Source organism: Sarcophilus harrisii, chromosome 2 (genome assembly GCF_902635505.1).
Source record: "Sarcophilus harrisii chromosome 2, mSarHar1.11, whole genome shotgun sequence".
Lineage (NCBI taxonomy): Eukaryota > Metazoa > Chordata > Mammalia > Dasyuromorphia > Dasyuridae > Sarcophilus > Sarcophilus harrisii.
Genome location: NC_045427.1, coordinates 282,219,889 through 282,240,399, shown reverse-complemented (window position 1 = coordinate 282,240,399; position 20,511 = coordinate 282,219,889). Strand labels below are relative to the sequence as shown.

Below are 20,511 nucleotides of genomic sequence, written 5' to 3'. Positions count from 1 at the left end.
TTTGGGCTGGGTGGTGTTACCGAGCTTCCTCTACAGACTGTGGGGGGCAGCAGCAAGGCCCTAACAGGACAGTGATGGCTATGCTGCGCCTGTGCTCTAAGACTCTGAGAGCGGACCATCAGTATGAATACAGAGAGGCTTGGAGAGACTTACATGAACTGATGCTAAGCGAAATGAGCAGAACCAGGAGATCATTATATACCTCAACAACAATACTGTATGAAGATGTATTCTGATGGAAGTGCATTTCTTCCACAAAGAGAAGATATAACTCAGTTTCAATTGATCAAGGATGGATGGAAGCAGCTACACCCAAAGAAAGAACACTGGGAAATGAATGTAAACTGTTTGCATTTTTGTTTTTCTTCCCGGGTTATTTCTACCTTCTGAATCCAATTCTCCCTGTGCAACAAGAGAACTGTTTGGTTCTGCACACATATATTGTATATCGTGACTTATTTTACATGTATAGGACTGCTTGCCATTTGGGGGAGGGAGTGGAAGGAGGGAGGGGAAAAATCGGAACAGAAGTGAGTGCAAGGGATAATGTTGTAAAAAATTACCCTGGCATGGGTTCTGTCAATAAAAAGTTATTTAAAATTTAAAAATACGTATAAAAAAACTTTACTATTTTCATCTTTTATCATCTTAGTCTAAGTGTGAGGTGTTCTTTGATTTTGTCCCTTTTGATTTATTAAGGGTTGAGAAAGTGCCAGGTACTGTTAAATTCTAGGAATAACAGTTACAACAGAGTCACTTCCTATCCTCAAAAAAAGGGCACAGCAAATATAAGGTAGTGGTGGCTAGGGAAAAGAATTTTGGACTGAGAAGTCAAAGAGAATGTTGTATGGAACTATATTCTTTATTAACTAATAGGATAATAACAATACAGATAATAATGGTAAGTATTTTCTAGGGTTGTTGTGAGGATCAAATGAAATAATGATTGTCAATTGCTTAGTACAGCTCTTGGTTGTAACGGTCAAATAGATAGCTGCTATTGTGTATCTCTTCTCTCTCTCCCCCAACCTTTATGACTCCTGATCTGTTGATTTACTCTATTATTGCAGTATTTTGGTTTCTCAGAATCTTACTGTGAAATCCGGAATGTTTATAGTTTGTAATTTTCTAAGTGTATTTATATTCTTTGTTGTGATCCTTTGACCCTCACAAGGGTCCTATGGTAGGTATGTTAAGTGGTGTGTGTGTGTATGTGTATTATATATATATCTTTTCTGTAGGCAAACAGTTCCACAATCTAGTCCCCTTCCATAACTTGTTCCTTCACCTCACCTCATCCCCAGCTAAAGGTTATATGTTTGATTTTGCCTTGCTCCACAATGTACCATTTCTATGTTCATGGATTCTGAAATTCCCTTCTCTGATAACAATCTTTTTGCCTTTCCAAATCTCCTTTTTCTGACTATCAAAACCTTCATGTTCAAGAATTCTGAAATTTCCTTATTCTTTCCATCTCTCTCTCTGTCTTCCCTTTACCAAACCCTACTTGTGACCTCCAGTCCTTTAACCCCTCAATTCTCTCCTAAGCTATCTCTCCTTTAGTATCCAGTTTGTTCTCTCCTCTTTACTTTCTTGACTTGTTGGCTAACATTAACCAATTCTCCTCTCCTGAATACCTGGCTTTATCATATCATAATTGTGCTCTGCGCCACCTTAGCCTTGGATGACTCCTACCATCCCATCCTCCTATACCTCTACTGCTAAAAGTAAGTGGAGAAGAACCTGCAACCATTTTCATTGGGTTTACTATAGATTTATGTTACATAACCTCAGCTCAGCCCTTGCTACTCTAATCCATTTGCTAGGAACTATATCTTTTCCTTTTTTGCCCACCTATCATTCAGATACCTTCTACAACTAACTCCTCTACCTCTGGCCTTACTCCTTACCAAGGCCTTTAATAGCATAAGCAATTCTATTCCTCTAGTTTATTGCCTCCTTCCTCCCTCTGTTTTAAGGGTTGAGAAAGTGCCAGGTACTGGCACTTTTTTTTTTTTTTTTGTCAGTTATAGGAAGTTACTTTTTAATTTTCTTATTAGTATTTTATTTTTCCAAATGCATGCAAAGATAGATTTCAACATTCACCGTTACAAAACTCCATGTTCTGAATTTTTCTCCCTTTTCCCTTTCTCCTGATAGTAAGCAATCCCCTTATAGGTTAAACTTATAGATTGCCCCTTCTAAGAATCACTTATCCTTTTCTTTTCCTATCTCTTATCTCCTTTTCTTCTTCCTACATTCTCCTCCAGCCATAAAAACCTCTCACTTGACCCTTCTGTCCCTACTATAATCATCTTTCTTGTGGCTAAATTTCTTTAAATGACTGTCTATAATAAGTGCTTGTACTATCTTTCTTTTCATTTACTTCTTTATTCCCTTAACAGTTTGACTTTTGATGTCATCATTTTTAGTAGATGCTTAATAAAAATTTATCCATGAACTGATTGACATAAAGACTCATACTCTATTCACTAATGTTAGAATCCTAGTGTTAACTCAGTGGAATAGATACAATGCTTATTGGTTCACACCTTAGAGCAAATCCTTACAAAGTGATGTCAGTTGCCTAATTTAGCATGGTATTTAGCAAATTCTCTAACTCACTAATGTATTTAAGTACTCATTGGAGTTCACTGGTATAGGAGATTCACAAAGTTAACTTTGTAACTTTGTGAATTCACACCTCCCTTAATCTCTCCCTCAGAGGAGGAGTCAACCTTTGGGAGATCATATATAAAGAAGCTCTTAGCTTCAGGTTAGTTAGTTTGGAACATTGCCAAGAGTCCAAGAGGAGCACTCTGGGAGATACAGAAGCCCACAAGCCCACTCTTGGAGGTAGAGTCAGATTCGTTCCATTTTCCACCTTTGTGCTGGCTGGAGGCTGAAGGATAAACCTTTGGATTTGGAGACATTTGGAGTGAGCTCTTGGAACCAAGCAGAGAGATAGGCCACCAAGTAAACTAACTGGGCTATTTTGGAGAAAGCAATAAGAGATCGGAACTTTTAACACCTGGCTGCATTTGGAGTGATTATTACTTGTTACAGAAACCAAGGCTGCCTCCAGAAAACTTCCCCAAGAAACCTGCTCCCAGAGAAGAACCATTATATTTTAAAGAAGAAAACACCACACACTAAGACATTTTAAACAGTGCCTGGCCCATAGTAGGCACTTAATGAATATTTATTGACTGACTACCAAATAGTCATGATTCTATTTTACATCAGTCCCTTTATGAGTCCCTTCATGAGTGAATTTCATACAGGGCTTCCATTTTCAGGGTAGGCCAACACTTGCCAAGTTACTCTTTTCTAGTTGTCGAACCCTGGATTTTTACCACCTTGATCCTTCCTCTTAAGGTTATGTCCTTCTCTTTTTCTTAGTTCCACCAAGCATGTACTTAAGTTTATTTTCCCATAGCCTCTCCAAATTTTGGCATTTTTCCTTTTTTCAAATGATAGGTGTGAATGAGGATGTTTCTTCAGTTATTTTAATTTGTATTTCTTTAATTGTAAGTGACTTAGAGAATTTTTTCATGTAGCTATAGATAGTATGGATTTTTTTCTTCTGAAACTTGCCTATTTATATCATTTGATCATTTATCATTTGGGGATAACTTGCTATGTTCTAAGATCTTTATATTCTATATATATGAGCTTATAATTCTTCAACAAACAACTTCTGAAAATCGTATTTGTAGAATACTTTAATTGGCACTGCTTTTGGAAAGGTGTGTATGACCTACTTATAACACCTTTGGTCTCAGAAAAAGCCAGAGGGTTGTACTGATGATAGGTTGGTGATTTATGTAATAGGTGTGTTCCTCAAGAATTCATTGTAAGTAAAAAATTTTGTAATGATTTGGAAGCTCATAGTAAGCTCATAGTTTCCAGGGAAACTGAACTATGTAAAGAAATCCTAAGGTATGTTTTAAAAAGAAGATTTCTACTCCTGGTTAAATTTGTTCTGTAAATTTATATTTTTATATCTTAATTTCAGGATGCGCTATTATAGTGAATAGAAAAAACAGATCTCAGTTGTGAAGAGCTGAGCTCAGTCTCACTGAGTGGTTGTTTAAATAGCTCCCAATCTAGGAATCTTTCCATCATAGTGTGCTAGAGAAGTCAATATAGCATATGGAAGAACACATTGCAGAGGGGAATGCAGAGGGGATAGCAATATCCATTTTAAAACAAATTGTTTTTTCTTTAAAGTTGATTTTCCTTTTGATATCACTGATTAGTTCTGTAACATCATCTATTCATCTAATTTCTGATGTTCAAAATGTTGTTTCCTATTGTTTCTTTGACCATATTAGTCCCCACTTAAGACTATTGAAATAGTCTTTTAGCATAGTTTCCAGACTTTTCTGTCTTCCTCTAATCCAATCTATTATTGCCAGGCTAATCTTTTTGTATTGATAGAGATAAGCCCTTTGCTATGGGAAAATAAAATAAGCATTTCCCTTGCTGAATGAGTGAAGTTTTAAGTTCCCTTGTCTTTAGTACTTTCCTTAAATCCAGATGCTGTCCTTGATTGATCAACAGTAGATCCTTTTGGGCCCTGTTTGGGCTCATTGTGAATGTAAATAGAAATTGTTTCTATTTTGGCCAGAAACATTCAGACTCTTCCCCTCCCAGATTGAATTGTTTTGTTTTCTTTTGTTTTTTGACCAGGTAAAAGAGACCTTTTGCTACCTACCTTATTTCTTTCTTTCCTACCCTTAATCTCTGATCGAGTGTTGCCTCAGTCAAACAGATCTGTTAAAGACTTTAGTGTAAAGAAACCACAGTTCTGGGGCCATCTCCAGGCATTCTGATTCCTATCTGGCCTCTGGATCCAGATGGCTCTGGAGGGGAAAGTGAGGCAGGTGACCTTGAACAGCTCTTCTTCATTCAAATTCAGTTCACTTGCATGTCATTGTCCTCTTGGTGGTGGCTACCTTTCCTTTCCATCCTTATTTCATATTACTCTATTTGCTATAGCTAAATTGACTGATTCTAGCTTTGCTTCCGTTTTCCTTATGCCTAGAAGAACTTTCTTCCCATATATCACTATCTTCAACTTATTTATCCTTTGACACTCATCTACTTGTCAGATAGATGTTAGTTGTTTTAGATGTGGGCAATGTCAAGACATTCAGGTTCAAAATGTTTGCTAAGGCCAGTAATTTCAGCAATGTACCGCTTGTTTGGGGCATAGGAGAGTCCATGGTTAAGATCTAGATGTATGGAGTCATTTGCTTAGAAATAATTTCTGTTATTTGTTTTCTTTTATATGTTGCTGTTTATATCTGAGTCATGTATCCATTTATTTGGAATTTATCTCACATATCTATTGTGAGAAGATGGTCTTATAACTTAATTTCTGCCAAACTTCTTTCTGTTTTCCTAGTTTTTCAAATAATTAGCTCTTACTGAAGTCTTTGGATTTATCAAATATTGAGGATTGGTATGTGTTTGTTTCTCTGAGTTGTATACCTAATCAGGTATTCCCTTTTGATGTTAGTAGCATTTCCCTTTAGATCTCTGTTTTATACCTGTCATACAACTTTCATGTAATATTTTATATTTATAGCTTTATATGTATGTATCTTATCCCTTATTAGATGAATTAAATATATGAAATTTAAATAATTATTAATCCCCTAATAAGCCCCTACCAAATGTGCAAATAAGAAAGATTAAATGAGGGTCTATATACCCTCATTGAGATTACATTTTACTGAGTGACTACAATATAGAATATACAATCTCTAATAATTTAAGCTTTCCTGAAGTCAGGGTTTGTACCTTACCTAAACTTATGTTCCTCTTCTTCTAGTAGAATTCTATTAAGTGTGTTTAATGAAAAGGTTCCTTTAGACTCTTCTTGGAATGTATATTACCTGTGAATAGAGAGTATTTTATTTTTGGTGTTGCCAATGCTCTGATTTTTTAGTAGATATTTAATGAATGCTTTTTGATTTTTTTTTTTTTTTTTTTTTTTTGTGGAAAACACAGGAATATTATTGCCAAATTTAGAAACCCCCAGATCAAAGAGAAAAATTTGCAAGAAGCAAGAAAAAACAATTCAAATACGCTGGAACTACAATTAAAATCGCACAGGACTTAGCAGCAGCCCCACAACAAAAGAACACACGAGTCCTGGAAATAGTATCTACTGACAATTAAAAGAATTAGGCCCATGGCCAAAAATTTTATATCCAGCTGTAATATTCTCTTCTCTAAAATATATTGTTCTCTGGGAGCAGGTTTCTTTGGGGACTTCTGGAGGCAGCCTTAGTTTCAGTTCAGAGTAATCACCCCCAAATGTAGCCAGGAGTTAAAGTCCAAATCCTTTATTGTTTCTGTCAAAATCTTATCTCCTTCACTTGGGGCTTGGCTAGTTTTCTGGAGGGTTTCCGGATCTTGCTGCTAGTCCTTTGCTTCTGCCAGCTTCTGTCTCTAGCTCCCTCCAAATGTCTCCGAGTCCAAAGGTTTGTACTTTAGCCTCCAGGCAGCACAAAGGTGGAAAATGCAATGAATCTGTCTCTGCCTCCAAGAGTGGGCTTGTCCCTTGGCCCCAAGAGCTCCTCCTTATACATGCTCTCTCTCTTTTTTTTTTTTTTTTCTTTTTTTTTTATTTAATAGCCTTTTATTTACATGATATATACATGGGTAATTTTACAGCATTAACAATTGCCAAACCTCTTGTTCCAATTTTTCACCTCTTATCCCACCCCCCACCCCCTCCCCTAGATGGCAGGATGACCAGTAGATGTTAAATATATTAAAATATAAATTAGATACTCAATAAGTATACCCGACCAAAACGTTATTTTGCTGTAGAAAAAGAATCAGACTCTGAAATATTGTACAATTAGCTTGTGAAGAAAATCAAAAATGCAGGTGTGCATGAATGCTTTTTGATTTACTCCTCATTTTACATTTTTACATTTACTTTGATTTACTCCTCACTTATTTGATTTGTTCCTCTTTCTGTAACATCTCTGGCTGATGATTTTTTAGCCCGAAGCTTCCGTATGCCAATTGACGGTAATCTTTTTATGTAATGAAACTGGCCTATTGTATTGTTGGATGACCCTCGCTGTTAGAAAATTTTTCCTTATAATGAACTGAATTCTGCCAACTTGTAACCTCTCACATTATTTCCTATATGAAAAACATGGAAATGTGATGAAAGTATGATACTTGGTGACAAGCCTCAAAAGTCTTTAGATCTGTAGTGGTAAAGGTACTTAAACTGATGAAGTCATAGATTTGCCCCAGTATCAGAATTATTAAAATAAATTTAATTTGTCAGATGTGTTGAGATTTCTTTAGGTCCGCTAGAAAAGATAAGTAAGCCTTTCCAGAGTCCAACATTGGCTTGGAAGAAATGGGTGAGTTTTTAGGTGTTTATGGTCTATATGGGTCTCAAAAGAGACATAAAAACTGTGAAAGCCATTTTCATCCTGCTATGTAAAGAAATCTCTTGCAGAGGGTGAAGTTAGCCCCTGAGAACATCGGTTAATATATTTTCCTGTCAGAATTAGTATTGAATACAGAGTCAGGCTGGCTTATATGTCACTAGTAAACTTCAAAGCAATCACAAGATTTGACTGGTCATGGAACATTTTCAGGAAAGGATTTCATTTCTTTCCATTTTTTTACTTACTAGTTTTGTTTAGTCAATACACTGTAGGTATAGGCCAGGGAAAGGGTTTAACATGTGTTGAAGGTAGTTAGCTTTACTTTCTATAGGTAGTAGGTTTAACTCTATACTTGTTGGATACTTGGCTAGATAAAGTTCCCTGTTCACAAAAAACTTATGGTCTATTCGGGGAATAGAAAATTAGATGAATATAAATACTTTATTTGTGTGGTATAGATGATAAATTTCCATTCCACACAAATAAACACCTGAGAACATGCCAAGTATCTGTGTATGTGTGGACAGAGACAATTCCCCCCTCCCCCCTTTATTATTTTTCTAGTATCATGTATTCTCTTTGTCAGTCTGATGAAGTCTATAGACATAGGCTTCTGATCTGTAGATCAGAATAATTTTTAAAAATTTTGTAAATGAAGAAATGGTACATTTCAGTTAGAATTTGATCAATTCTGATGGACATGGCTCTCTTCAACAATGAGATGATTCAAAACAGTGCCACTTGTTCAGTGATAAAGAGAGCCATCTACACCCAAAGAGAGAACCGTGGGAACTGAGTGTAGACCACAACATAGCATTCTCACTCTCTCCGTTATTGTTTGCTTGCATTTTGTTTTCTTTCTCAGTTTTTTTTTCTTCCTTCTTGATCTGATTTTTCTGGTGCAGCAAGATAATGGTATAAATATGTATACATATATTGGATTTAACATGTATTTTAACATATTTAATATGTATTGGACTACTGCCAGCTAGGGGAGGGGGGTGGGAGGAAGGAGGGGAAAATTTGGAACAAAAGGTTTTGCAAGGGTCAATGTTGAAAAATTACCCATACATATGTGTGTTTTGTAAATAAAAAGCTTTAATAATTTTTTTTTTTTTACATTTTAGTTAGAATTGAGTGAAAGTAAAGTTGTAGTTCCTTTCTCTACCTTCTCACTGCTGTGCCCCTTTCCACCAGCTTCAGAATTCCTTATCATGGACCCCAAGTTATGAGCCCCTGATCTCAGAAATTCTGAGAGCTGAAGAATTTGGAGGATTTGGAGGATTTACCAACAGAAGTAAAAATGAGTGGAGTTTTACATAAATGAGGTGTCCTACCTACTCCCTTCACATGGACCTCTGAATAGTTGCTATGACCTAATGTGTTTGCAAGGCTGGAGGAAAAAAGTACAAATCATTTGATAATCCAAATTTATCTTCTATTTTCCTTTAAAACATTGTGGATGGATGATGGGCATAGGGAGCAGAGTTGAACTTTCTGTCCCATATTTCTTGCAAGTAATGGCCTGGATAAATGTGAAAGAGGCATTCTTTAGTACAGTGAGTTGTATTTATCAGGTTTTCCCCCCCAATATTTTTCTTCCCCAATATATGAGGATAGTTTACAACATTCATTTCTGTGAGATTCTGTTCCAATTTTTTTCTTCCTCCTTTCTCTCTACGACAACAAGCATTCTGATATAAGTTAAATACATGTACATTTCCCTTTTTGTTATACAAGAAAAATCAGACCAAATGGGGGAAAAGCCATGAGAAAAAAAAAGCAAGAAAACAAACAAAAAAGATGAAAATACTATGTTTTGATCCATATTTAGTCTCCATAGTTCTGTCTCTGGATTTAGATGGCATTTTCCCTCCCTTGTCTATTGGAATTGTCTTGTATCAGTGTATTGCTGAGAAAAGCTAAATGTATTGTACTTGATTATCACATAATCTTGCTGTTACTGTGTACCAATTTTCTCCTGATTCTGCCTTCTTCACTCAGCATTAATTCGTATAAATCTTTCCAGACTTTTCTGAAATCAGTCCACTCATCATTTCTTACAGAACAATAATGTTCCATTACATTCATACAAAATAACTTATTCAGCCATTCCCCAATTGATGAGCATCCACTTATTTTCCAATTCCTTGCCACTGAGTTAACAAAAAATATAAGCTCATCTCAAATACTCTATTTAGTCTAGCTTTCTTAAAACACATGACAGCATAATCTGTTGCCACACAAGAACATATTCTTGTGTTAAAGTGGATATTCTTTTCTAGATATGGGTTGTACTGTTGAGGTTCCTTTGTTAAGGAGTGATTTCAGAATGGTGGTTTTTGTTTGATATGGTGTAGTGTAGATAGTCTTGGACTTGGAATCAGGAGCATAGTTTCAGGCTCAGCTTTGCTTCTAAACCCTTGGGTGATCTTGCCCAGCTTTACCTTTGTTTATCTCCAAAACAAAGATGATGCTCCTTGATCTATCTACCTTATAGTAACTGTGAAAAAATATTTCAAAGCAGTATAATAGTGTATGGATTTTTGGGGAGTAGGGAATGGAGGTAGTCTTGGTGCCCTGGATCCTTTTGGTCTTTTTAACTTCAGTAGAAGCTCATTTGTAGTTTGTTTTATGTTCTTTGGTTTAGTCATGGGAAGATTTTTATACTCCTGGGGCAGCTAGGTGGCACAGTGGATAGAATACCAGTCTTGAAATCAGGAGGACCTGAGTTTCAAATCTGATCCTAGACACTTAACACTTCCTAGCTGTGTGACCATGGGCAAGTTATTTAACCCGAATGCCTGGGATGGGAGGGGGAGAGAGAAGGATTTTCATGCTCCTATTAGCTTTCTTAAAAGACTGCTTCCTTATTTGTCAAAGTAATATCTCTTTCTCTCTTTTTTTTTCTTCTACAGGAAAAGGGGCATAGAAGTCGTGCAGGTGAGTAAAGATTATATTGTGATTAATCTCTTATAAAATCAACCTTCTGAACCTCCTATGACTAACCTTTTCCCTTTATTCTAGGAAATGGTTAAATCAATTCTTTTTGGAGATAAGCCTTCCTTTTCTTCTTCCAAAGTGCATTTCATCTATTCTATCCCCCTCTAAAACTGTCATCATTTTATCTTGACATGCTTTCAAAGGACATAGGAAAGAACTGCAGTACCCTTCTGGTTAAGGAGTTCTAAGGTTTTTGACTTCTTTGCCTCCAGTGCTAGGACCACTTGGTCAGAGACCACGTCATTTCTTTTACATGTATTATACATGATTTTATTCTGGCATATTACTTTGAATTCTTTAGCTAATCAGATATTCAAGATGAGAATTTTATGATACTCTGGGTAGAGAGAATCACAAGCTGATTGTGATCCTCAGTAGGTTTTCTGTTTACTTCAGAGTGAACCTGGTTTAGCAATGATATTGTTCCAGAAAAATTTGGGAGGGTGGATTCTTAAACTCAGGTTTGGGAGGGAAATAGCCATTTATTTCTGAGGCAAGGAAGGGATGGGATAAACTGGAGCAATACAGATACTCAGTTCAAGCCTGAGAGAAACTTTAATAAATACAATAGCTAAGACCACTTGGTCGGAGATCAAGTAATTTCTTTTACATGCATTATACATGATTTTATTCTGGCATATTACTTTGAAATTCATTTTTCTCTTGCTATTAAAACCACAGAACACACTCTTGTGGCACTGAGGTAAAAGGGACAGAAGAAAGAGGAAATAATGGCAGCAGAAGCCATTAGGACCCAACTCGCTCCAGTAATGAACAAGACCCAGGAAGTTTAATGCTTCTAACTGTGATTTGGAGATCTAGGAGGAGTGGTACAGGGTTAGAGACCTTAGTTGAGTCTCTTCGCTGTATCCAGAAAGAATCATTGCCTTAGGAGTTTGAAGGCTATTGAGGTCTAAGGCCTAGGGTTGGATCCTTGATAATATTTATTATTCACTTGAAACAATAAAACTAATTAAGTTTTCTGGACAGCTTTATTTTTGAACACACAAAATATTCAATTATCTGTCTCCTCTTTTAACTACTGACCCCTGACCCTCCATCATTCTTTATGCATTTATCCCTACCTTTTATGTGTATAACTTACATATTTCTATATTGTTTTCTCCCTTTGTAAGCTCCTTGCGAGGAGGGGCTACCTTTTGCCTCCTTCTGAATCCTTAGACCTTGACACAGTGACTGACATGTAATAGGCACTTAATGGTTGTTTATGGGTTGATTGATAATTTTATATTGATGCACTATAATTTTTTCATTCATTTGACTTCTGTATTCCTTATTGAGCTGTCACCAATAGTGGGCATGGAGGACTGTGGAACTATGGGAGGTTGAAGATAAAGAAGAGTTGGAGGCAGGAAGAAGAATGTATCAGTAGCAGCTAGTCCTTCTGCTATTGTTTAAGACTGTGATCAGAATCTTTGTTTTAATGGGTTCCCAGAAGTACTTATGTAGCACGTAAAAATTGAAGATCTGGAGGTACTAATGGGTGAAAGTCTCAAAACAGTGGATTGATTTCCATCCTGGTAGTCCTAAACAAGGTATCTTGTTTTGTCTACATCCTTTCAGTGCTGACTTTTTCATAGTGTCTATCAATGACAAATCAAAGAGCACATGTGCAATAAATCTTGGAAGGTAGACTGGGGACAGGTTGTGTAGGACTCCAAGTGCTAAATAGAGAATGGTGACTTTTGGCACAGAATTAGTGGAAGAAGTTTACGTTGAAAAAAAATATTATTTCCTTGTGGTGAGTAGCTGATCCAGTACAGTTTCTAAGAACAAATTCTATTATGGGCTATTTCAAGGGAGGTCTTCTCATATTCTTATCAGTTAATACACATGAAACAGAAGAATACACAGACCCACATTTCTGCATTCCTGTTTATGTAACATCTGAAACTGTAACACCTAAGCTTGCTATACCTATTAGCCCCACCTCCTTTATATATTCTATCAAATTCTTGTTTATACAACTTCTTAAACTGTAACAACAATTCATCAGCTTTAGGTCATTTCTCTCCTTCCTTCCTTCTCCCCGCCTCCCCCCCCTGCCTTTTCCTCCATACTTCCCCATTGTAAATATAGTGGGGCTTGAAATGTGGACGACAGTGCAGAAACTAGTAATTGAAGTTTTTCTAGTAATACACATAGGCTCCTTGATAGAGAGTTTGAAGGGCTTTGAGAACCTCAATTTCTGAAGAAAAGATTTGCTGTTTCTTTTCCTTGATTAGGTGTTGTAGCAATCAATAGGCTGTACCAACAGAAATAAGACCAGTGAGGAGACTTTTACTTTTATAAACATACATATGCTTGTCTGTTGTTGAAATAAAAATTCAGTGAACAAAAAAAACATTGAATCAGCCAAATAAAGAGTCTGATTGTTTTTTGGTCATCTGAGTGCAATGAATTACTTTAACATTGAATCTTAGGAATGTATGTTGGTGAATGAATGTATGTATTGGGGGGGGGGGAGGTTGGAGGAATGAAGGGGTATTCATCTTGATGTGCACTATTAATCTTTATCATTCATGGGCTGGCAACTCAGCACATAGATTATTCTAGCTGTTATTTTTATTATTTTTTAGCAATAAATTTTTTGACTGGAGGCAAGATAGAGAAAAGGCAGTAATTCCCCTGAGCTATTCCCAAAACCCATTCGAATACTTTTAAGTAAAACAATTAAGTTAATTTCTGGAACAGCAGAACCCACAAAAAGACAGGGTGAAATAATTTTTTGATCAAAGACAACTTAGAAGGTCAGTAGAAAAAGTCTCATACCTGGGTGAAAGTGGAACAATGAACTGCACTGTTCAGAGCAGGCTTTGCCAGCTTAGACCCTAGCGAACTAAGAGTAGACCTTGGGAGCCACTGAATCAACAGGTGCAGCAGCTGCTTCCAGAGCTCTTTGCTCACAGATGGTAAGGTGATTGAACAGCTGGTCAAAAGGAGATTACAGAAGTGTCTTTTCAGGCATTGAGGTAGGACTGTTGTTTTGCCTATTTTTTGATCTGGATTGCAGTCTTAGGTGTCAGCAGAGCAAGGAGAAGCACTAATTCTCTAGAGCAGGGATCCTCAAACTAAGGCCCATGGGTCAGATGCGGCAGCTGAGGATATTTATCCCCCTCACCCAGGGCTATGAAATATCTTTATTTAAAGACCCAAAAAACAAAAGTTTTTGTTTTTACTATAGTCTGGCCCTCCAACAGTTTGAGGGACAGTGAACTGGCCCCCTATTTAAAAAGTTTGAGGACCCCTGCTAGAGCTTGTGGCCCCACTGGAGTGAGCAGGGGACTCTTGTTACATTTCCAAGTTAGAAAAAATGCCTGTAGTTATTCACAGACCAGAATACTGGCCAGGAGAGTAGTAAATACACCTCTCCTTAGATCCTAAATACTTAGGAAGAACTGAAAATTATAGGTCCCTAGAAGTGTCTCTGAAAACAGCTGCATAAAACCCCTGAAGCTTGGGACAGTACTTTCTCTACCATGAAAGCAAAGTCTTAATTTAACAAAGAGTTAAGTCAAGAAATAGACTGGAAAAATGAGCAAACAAGAGGAAAAAGAAATCACCATGACCATAGAAAATTATTCTCATGACAAGGAATATCAAAATGCATGCTAATAAGATTAGTCAAAGCTCCTACATCCAAAGCCTTCAAGAAAATGTGAATTGATTTTATGCCATGAAAGATCTCAAAAAGGATTTTAAAAATCTAGAGATATAGGGGGAAAATGGGAAGAGAAATGAGTGATGCTAGAAAATCATGAAAAATGAGTCAATAGTAATGAAGATACAAAAAATTGAAGAAAATAACACTTTAAAAAATACACTAGACCAAATAGCAAAAGTAGTACTAAACCATGATTAATTTTAAAAGGAACCAAAAAAAGAGCCTAGACATTTTTTCAAGCCATGATTGACAAGAACTGACTTGATTTTCTAGAATCAGAAGGTAAAATGGAAACGGAAAGAATGCACAGATCGCCTCCTGAAACAGAATCAAAAAGAAATGTATCCAAATTCCAGAGCTCCCAAGGAAAGAAAAAAATATTGCAAACCAGAAAAAACAGTTAAATATCATGGAGTCACAGCGAAGATAATATAAGATTTAGCAGCTTCTACAATAAAGGATTGGAGGGACTGGACTATGATATTCAGAGAGCAAAGGAAGTGAGGGTTAGAACTAAGAAATCGCCCACCCAGCAAAATTTGAGTATAAACCTTCAGTGGAAAAATGGATTGTAAAGCAGTCTTTTTTTTTTTTTTTTTTTTTTAAATAGCTTTTTATTTACAAGATATCTTCATGGGTAATTTTTCAGCATTGACCCTTGCAAAACCTGTTCCAACTTTTCCCCTCCTTCCCCCTCCCCCCTCCCCTAGATGGCAGGTAGACCAATACATGTTAAATATGTTAATGTTTATGTTAAGCACGATATATGTATACATATCCATACAGTTATTATGTTGTACAAGAAAAATCAGACTTAGAAATAAGGTAAAAATAACATTGAGGAGAAAACCAAAAATGCAAATAGACAAAAACAGGAGTGGAAATGCTATGTTGTGTACAGTTCACACTCATTTCCCATAGTTCTTTCACTGGGTGTAGCTGGTCCTCTTCATTATTGAACAATTGGAACTGATTTGGTTCATCTCATTGTGAAGAGAGCCATGCCCATCAGAATTGATCCTCATTTATTATTGTTTTTGAAGTGTATAATGATCTCCTGGTTCACCTCATTTCACTCAGCATCAGTTCATGTAAGTTTCTCCAGGCCTCTCTGAAACCATCCTGCTGGTTATTTCTTACAGAACAATAATATTCCATAATATTCAGATACCACAATTTATTTAGCCATTCTCCAACTGATGGGCATCCATTCAATTTCCAGTTCCTTGCCATTACCATGAGGGCTGCCACAAACATTTTTGCACATGTGGGTCCCTTTCCCTTCTTTAAAATCTCTTTGGTATCTAACTCAGTTTCTATTGATCAAGGATGTACAGAAGCAGCTACACCCAAAGAAAGAACACTAGGAAATGAATGTAAACTGCTTGCATTTTTGTTTTTCCTCCCGGGTTATTTATACCTTCTGAATCCAATTTTCCCTGAGCAACAAGAGAACTGTTCGGTTCTGCACACATATATTGTATGTAAGATATACCGTAACCTCTTTAACATGTATAAGACTGCTTGCCATCTGGGGGAGGGGGTGGAGGGAGTGAGGGGAAAAATCGGAACAGAAGTGAGTGCAAGGGATAATGTTGTTAAAAATTACCCTGGCATGGGTTCTGTCAATAAAAAGTTATTAAAAAAAAAAAAAAGTTCTCTTTGGGATATAAGCCCAGTAGTAACACTGCAAAGGATATGCACAGTCTGATAACTTTTTGAACATAGTTCCAAATTGCTCTCCAGAATGGTTGGATGCATTCACAACTCCACCAACAATGTATCAGTGTCCCAATTTTCCCACATCCTCTCCAACATTCATTATTATCTTTTCCTGTTATCCTAGCCAATCTGAGAGGGGTGTAGTGGTATCTCAGAGATGTCTTAATTTGCATTTCTCTGATCAATAATGATTTGGAGCATCTTTTCATATGGCTAGAAATAGTTTCCATTTCTTGAAGCATTCTTTATAAAAAGACCAGAGGTGAATAGAAAATTTGACTTTCAAATACAAGAGTCAAAAGAAGCATAAAAAGATAAATCAGGAAAGGGAAATCATAAGGAACATAATGAAATATAAAGTTTTACTTTATTATGTTCCTTATGATTTCCCTTTCCTGTTTTATATAATAAAGTAAAATGTTATACTTCTAAATGGGAAGAGATATGTTTAATTCATAAGAACTTTCTCATTATTAGGACAGTTAGGAGTATGTGTAGATAGAGGGCACAGGTGTTGAGTTGAGTGTGAAGTGGCGAGATGGGAATGCACTGAGAGAAAGGGAAAGGTAAAATGGGGAGGGTGAGAGGGAGTGAATGAACCTCTCATTAAAATTGGCTCAAAGAAGAAATAACAAACACTCATTTGGTTATTGGAATCTATCTTACACTTCAAGAAAGTAGGAGGGAAAGAGGATAAGAAAAGGTGGTGGGTAAGAGAAGGGAGGGAAGACTAGAAGAGATGACTGTAAGAAACAAAACACTTCTAAGGAGGGACAGGGTAAAAGAAGAGAGAATAGAATAAATGGAAGAGAAGGGAAAGGATAAGATGGAGGAAAATACAGTTAGTAGTAGTTAGTAATTGGAGAAAAAAAATTTGAAGCAAGTTTCTGATAAAGGGCTCACTTTTCAAACAGAAAACTAGCTCATTGATGGTAAGTGATGAATGATTTAGGTATTCTCAGCAATACAATGACCCAAAGACAGCTCTCTGACAGATTATGATGAAAAATACCACCCATCCCCAGAAGAAGAACTGATGATTCCTGAATATAGATTGAAGCATATTTTTTAAACATTCTTTTTCGTGGGGGGGCTTTTTTTTTTTTTTTTGGTCTACATTTTCTTTTACAATATGACTAAAATGGAAATGTTTTGCAACCGTTGCTTTTAAATGTAATTGAGTAAAAATAAAATACTAAAATCTTTTTTAAAAGATAATTTTTTTTTCTCTCTGCTGAAGCATTTGGGGTTAAGTGACTTTCTTAGGGTCACACAGCTAGGCGGTATTAAGTGTCTGAGGCCAGATTTGAACTCAGGTCCTCCTGACTTCAGGGCCATTGCTCTGTCCACTGTGCCATCTAGCTGCCCCTGAGTAGTTTTGTTTTTAAAGAAAAATAGGGGTGGGAGGGGAGAAAGAGCAACATCAAGTAATACATCAAAAAAGTCCAAAAATATTTACAAAATACCAAACCTGTGGATTTCCCACTCCTGCAAAGGATTGGGAGTGGGAGGATTTTCTCTCTCTTCTTGGGGCCATTCTTGTTCTTTCTAATTTTTCAATATTGACTTTTCATTGTTTTGTGGTTCGTAATGTAATTATAGGAATAGTGCCTATTGTTTTCTTGATTCTGCTTCCTTTACTCTGTATCAGATTGTATAAATCTTACCAGGCTTCTCTGAATTTATCATATGCCCCTCTCAGTTTTTTTTTTTCTGCTTTTCTTTTGTCCTTAAGGCACTGAGCTAATTGTAAGCTGTTTATATAATGTACTAGAAGGATCTATGAAGTCTGTCACTATTTGATAGGTCAGGTCATTTGCCCTGTCTGGGCTTCAGTTTCTTCAACTTCAAAAGGATAAAATAAAGGGATACATTTGATCTTTTTTTAAAGGGTTCTTCAAGTGCTAAAAAGCCTGTGGAACTGATTCTAAAGGACTGACTTGCCCAAGTAAAAGAGTGGAATTTCAGCTCAGTTCTTCATATTCCAACTCTGTTGTTCTTTTCCAAAGTACTACAGAGAGGATTTTGGCATTTGACTCTGAACTGCTTGAGGGAGTTTACCTTGAAAGAAATATTAGTAATACATATCCCAACTGTAACCTCTTTTGATTTGATGACTTCTGACTAGATTGAAGAAACTCATTGTGCACGTAAAAATATAACATGCTTTAGAGGGCTTTGTAGAATCTGAGTGACTCTTTTAAAAATCTTTTGGGAGGGTAGGGTAAGAAAAGAGGAAGATAAGGGAAGACATCAAGTGAAAGGGTTAAAAACTTCTAAACTATTAATATAGTTATAGTACAATTTTAATTTGTTTTAAATTGAAAAGCACCATTGGAAAACCTGCTTTCCTCCAAAAAGTAGCAAGAAGAAACAACTCAAACAATCCAAAAAACTGTTAACTACAAATGACTTAGTGATTTTTAGTATTATCATTGTCTTAGTTCATAGGTTATTAATCAATTTACAAAAATTAATGAAACACAGTATGCCAGGCACTATGCCAAGCTTTGAGAATACAAGACAAAAAAAGCAGTCCTTGTTTTTGAAGAGCTTATTGATCCAGCTGATGGCCATAACTTTTACATATTTAGTCACCTTTGAAATACACACTAGGTAAATTTGAGGGGCAAATCAGTAAAGGGTTCATTCAGAAGGTGACCTTTGAACTGAGACTTGAATGAAACCAGGGATTTGAAGAAGTGGTTGAAAATTTCACGTGGGGAGGGAAGAGAAGGAGAATAGCCAATCCAAGAAAGAGCATCAAAGTAGGAAGCAGAATAAAGTAGTTAAAACCTTGTTTGGCTAGACTAATCTGTGTTATGAGGCTAGAAACATAGTTTGGGGGCATAATGAAGAGCCTTATAAACCAGATAGAATAGTTTGAAAAAGAGGTATTATTTTCTTGTGATAAGAATCAGATTTTGTGCAGTTTCCAAGAACAAATTCTGTTGTAGACTTCCTCGAAGAAAGTCCATTCATATTCTCCTGAATAAAAGAGTCAACTAGAAAAAAGAAAATATAAACTCACATACCTGCATTTCTGTTTATACAACATCTGAAACTGCAACACTAAGATTTCAGGAGATTTTCAGTGTTTATAGGAATATATTTAGGCTTGATACTTAGGTGGCAACTTTGAGCCTGAAAGCTAATGGGAGTTCTCTAAGGTAGAAACCCATCAGATCTCACCTCTTAAGAGCTGGAAAAAATGAGATCTCAGAGGTCATTTTACAGATGAGGGAGGAGTTAATGGCCTGTCCAAGATCACTATCCTTAATTCCAATTCTTTTTAATTACTAGGTTATAGAGGTGACTTTAGTCTAAGTCTACACAAAAAGAGGGCAGGCTTTGATATGGCCCTACCAAAAATTTTTCCAGGTATGGTAGCCCAATTATGTGTTTTTTTTTTTGTCAAAGGACCCACTGAGCTAAGGTCAGGAGCCCTTAGAATGCTGATAAACAGGGACAAATTATTTACCATGATGTGATGAGAATTTGTGGAAGTAATGTAGTTGCTTCTTGTATGTCAATTTTTACATTTGTTTATTGATGATTATCAACATTAGTTGCCATATAGGGTTTTCCTGAGGAAAACAAGTTTATCTTAGGTTAAGTTATAGAATCCATTGTGTTACCTTTCCACAGCAAGCTATTCCATTACTATGACTTAAAAGGGGACTTTTCCAGAAGAGTTAGTCTGGTCAGTAACAGTAAAAACAGCTGTTCTTTTATTTCAATTTCATGGTGAAATTATACTACTTACCTCTTACATAAGCAATTTGTGGCTTAATGGGAGCCACTCAAGGGCACCAAGGAAAGAATTCAACCAAGAATGGGCACTGGACATCTTTGGACCAACCCAGGGAGAGAAAGCGATATCCTTTGCATTGACTCCAATTCTTGGAGTTGGTGCTTCTGCTTGAACTCTTTTGTTATTTGGTCACTCTTGTGATCCTTGTGGAAGATAATTGAGGTTGGATTTAACTAGAACATATTTCTTACTTTAAGGCCACTCTATATCCTAAAGAGAATAATTCTGGTTATATTCATTCCTTCTCATCCATATGCCAGGCAACTGTGCTTTAATCTTAAATCTCAGGGCCCTCACTCTAAGGTTTATATTATATAGCCAATCTATCAGGGCAACTCAATTCTTGCAGCATTCTAGAAAACAATGAAACCAGGGTTTTTAAAAGAGATAAGTCTAATTAGTTTTCCATTTCTAATAATCAGTAGGCACCGAACTAGTAATGAAGGTGCATGGGAAATAATGAAAAAATCTTGGCAGATTCCAGAGAAGAGAATGATTTTCTGCCACAGGAACTTGGCTAAAACAGAGAATGTCACAAAGAAGAGTAGTAGACTAGGAAAAAAATTAGATTGTTTTGGGATATTCTCTTTCTTCTCCCCCACCTCCCTTCTTATTTTTCTCTTCTTCCCCTTCTTGTTTCCTACTCCCCATTTTTCTCTTCCTGTTTCCTTTTCATACTTACTCTTCTTCCTTCCATCTCTCTCTCCGTTTTTCCTTCCTTCCCCCTTCTGTCTTCCTCTCTCTTTTCCTGCCTCTTTTCCCCCTAAAGCATTTAAAAATATTCTTGCCATTCAATGCAGTCAAAGTGCATGTTAGCAGCCAAGAGTTTTAACAGTATTTAGGGTTCAACACTT

General features: G+C 36.4%; 1 protein-coding gene across 6 annotated transcripts in view; it reads left to right on the top strand.

Annotated features, from left to right (window-relative positions):
- The window catches only part of ITPK1 (inositol-tetrakisphosphate 1-kinase), a 328,102-nt gene that overhangs the window by 68,273 nt on the left and 239,318 nt on the right, over nt 1–20,511 (top strand). For 5 of the 6 annotated variants that reach the window (XM_031952304.1, XM_031952307.1, XM_031952305.1 and 2 more), the window contains one exon: nt 10,352–10,376. The exons of the other annotated variant lie outside the window; for it this stretch is intronic. In XM_031952304.1, the coding sequence (XP_031808164.1) occupies nt 10,352–10,376 (25 nt within the window). The remainder of the gene's footprint in view (nt 1–10,351; nt 10,377–20,511) is intronic. 6 annotated transcript variants of the gene reach the window in all.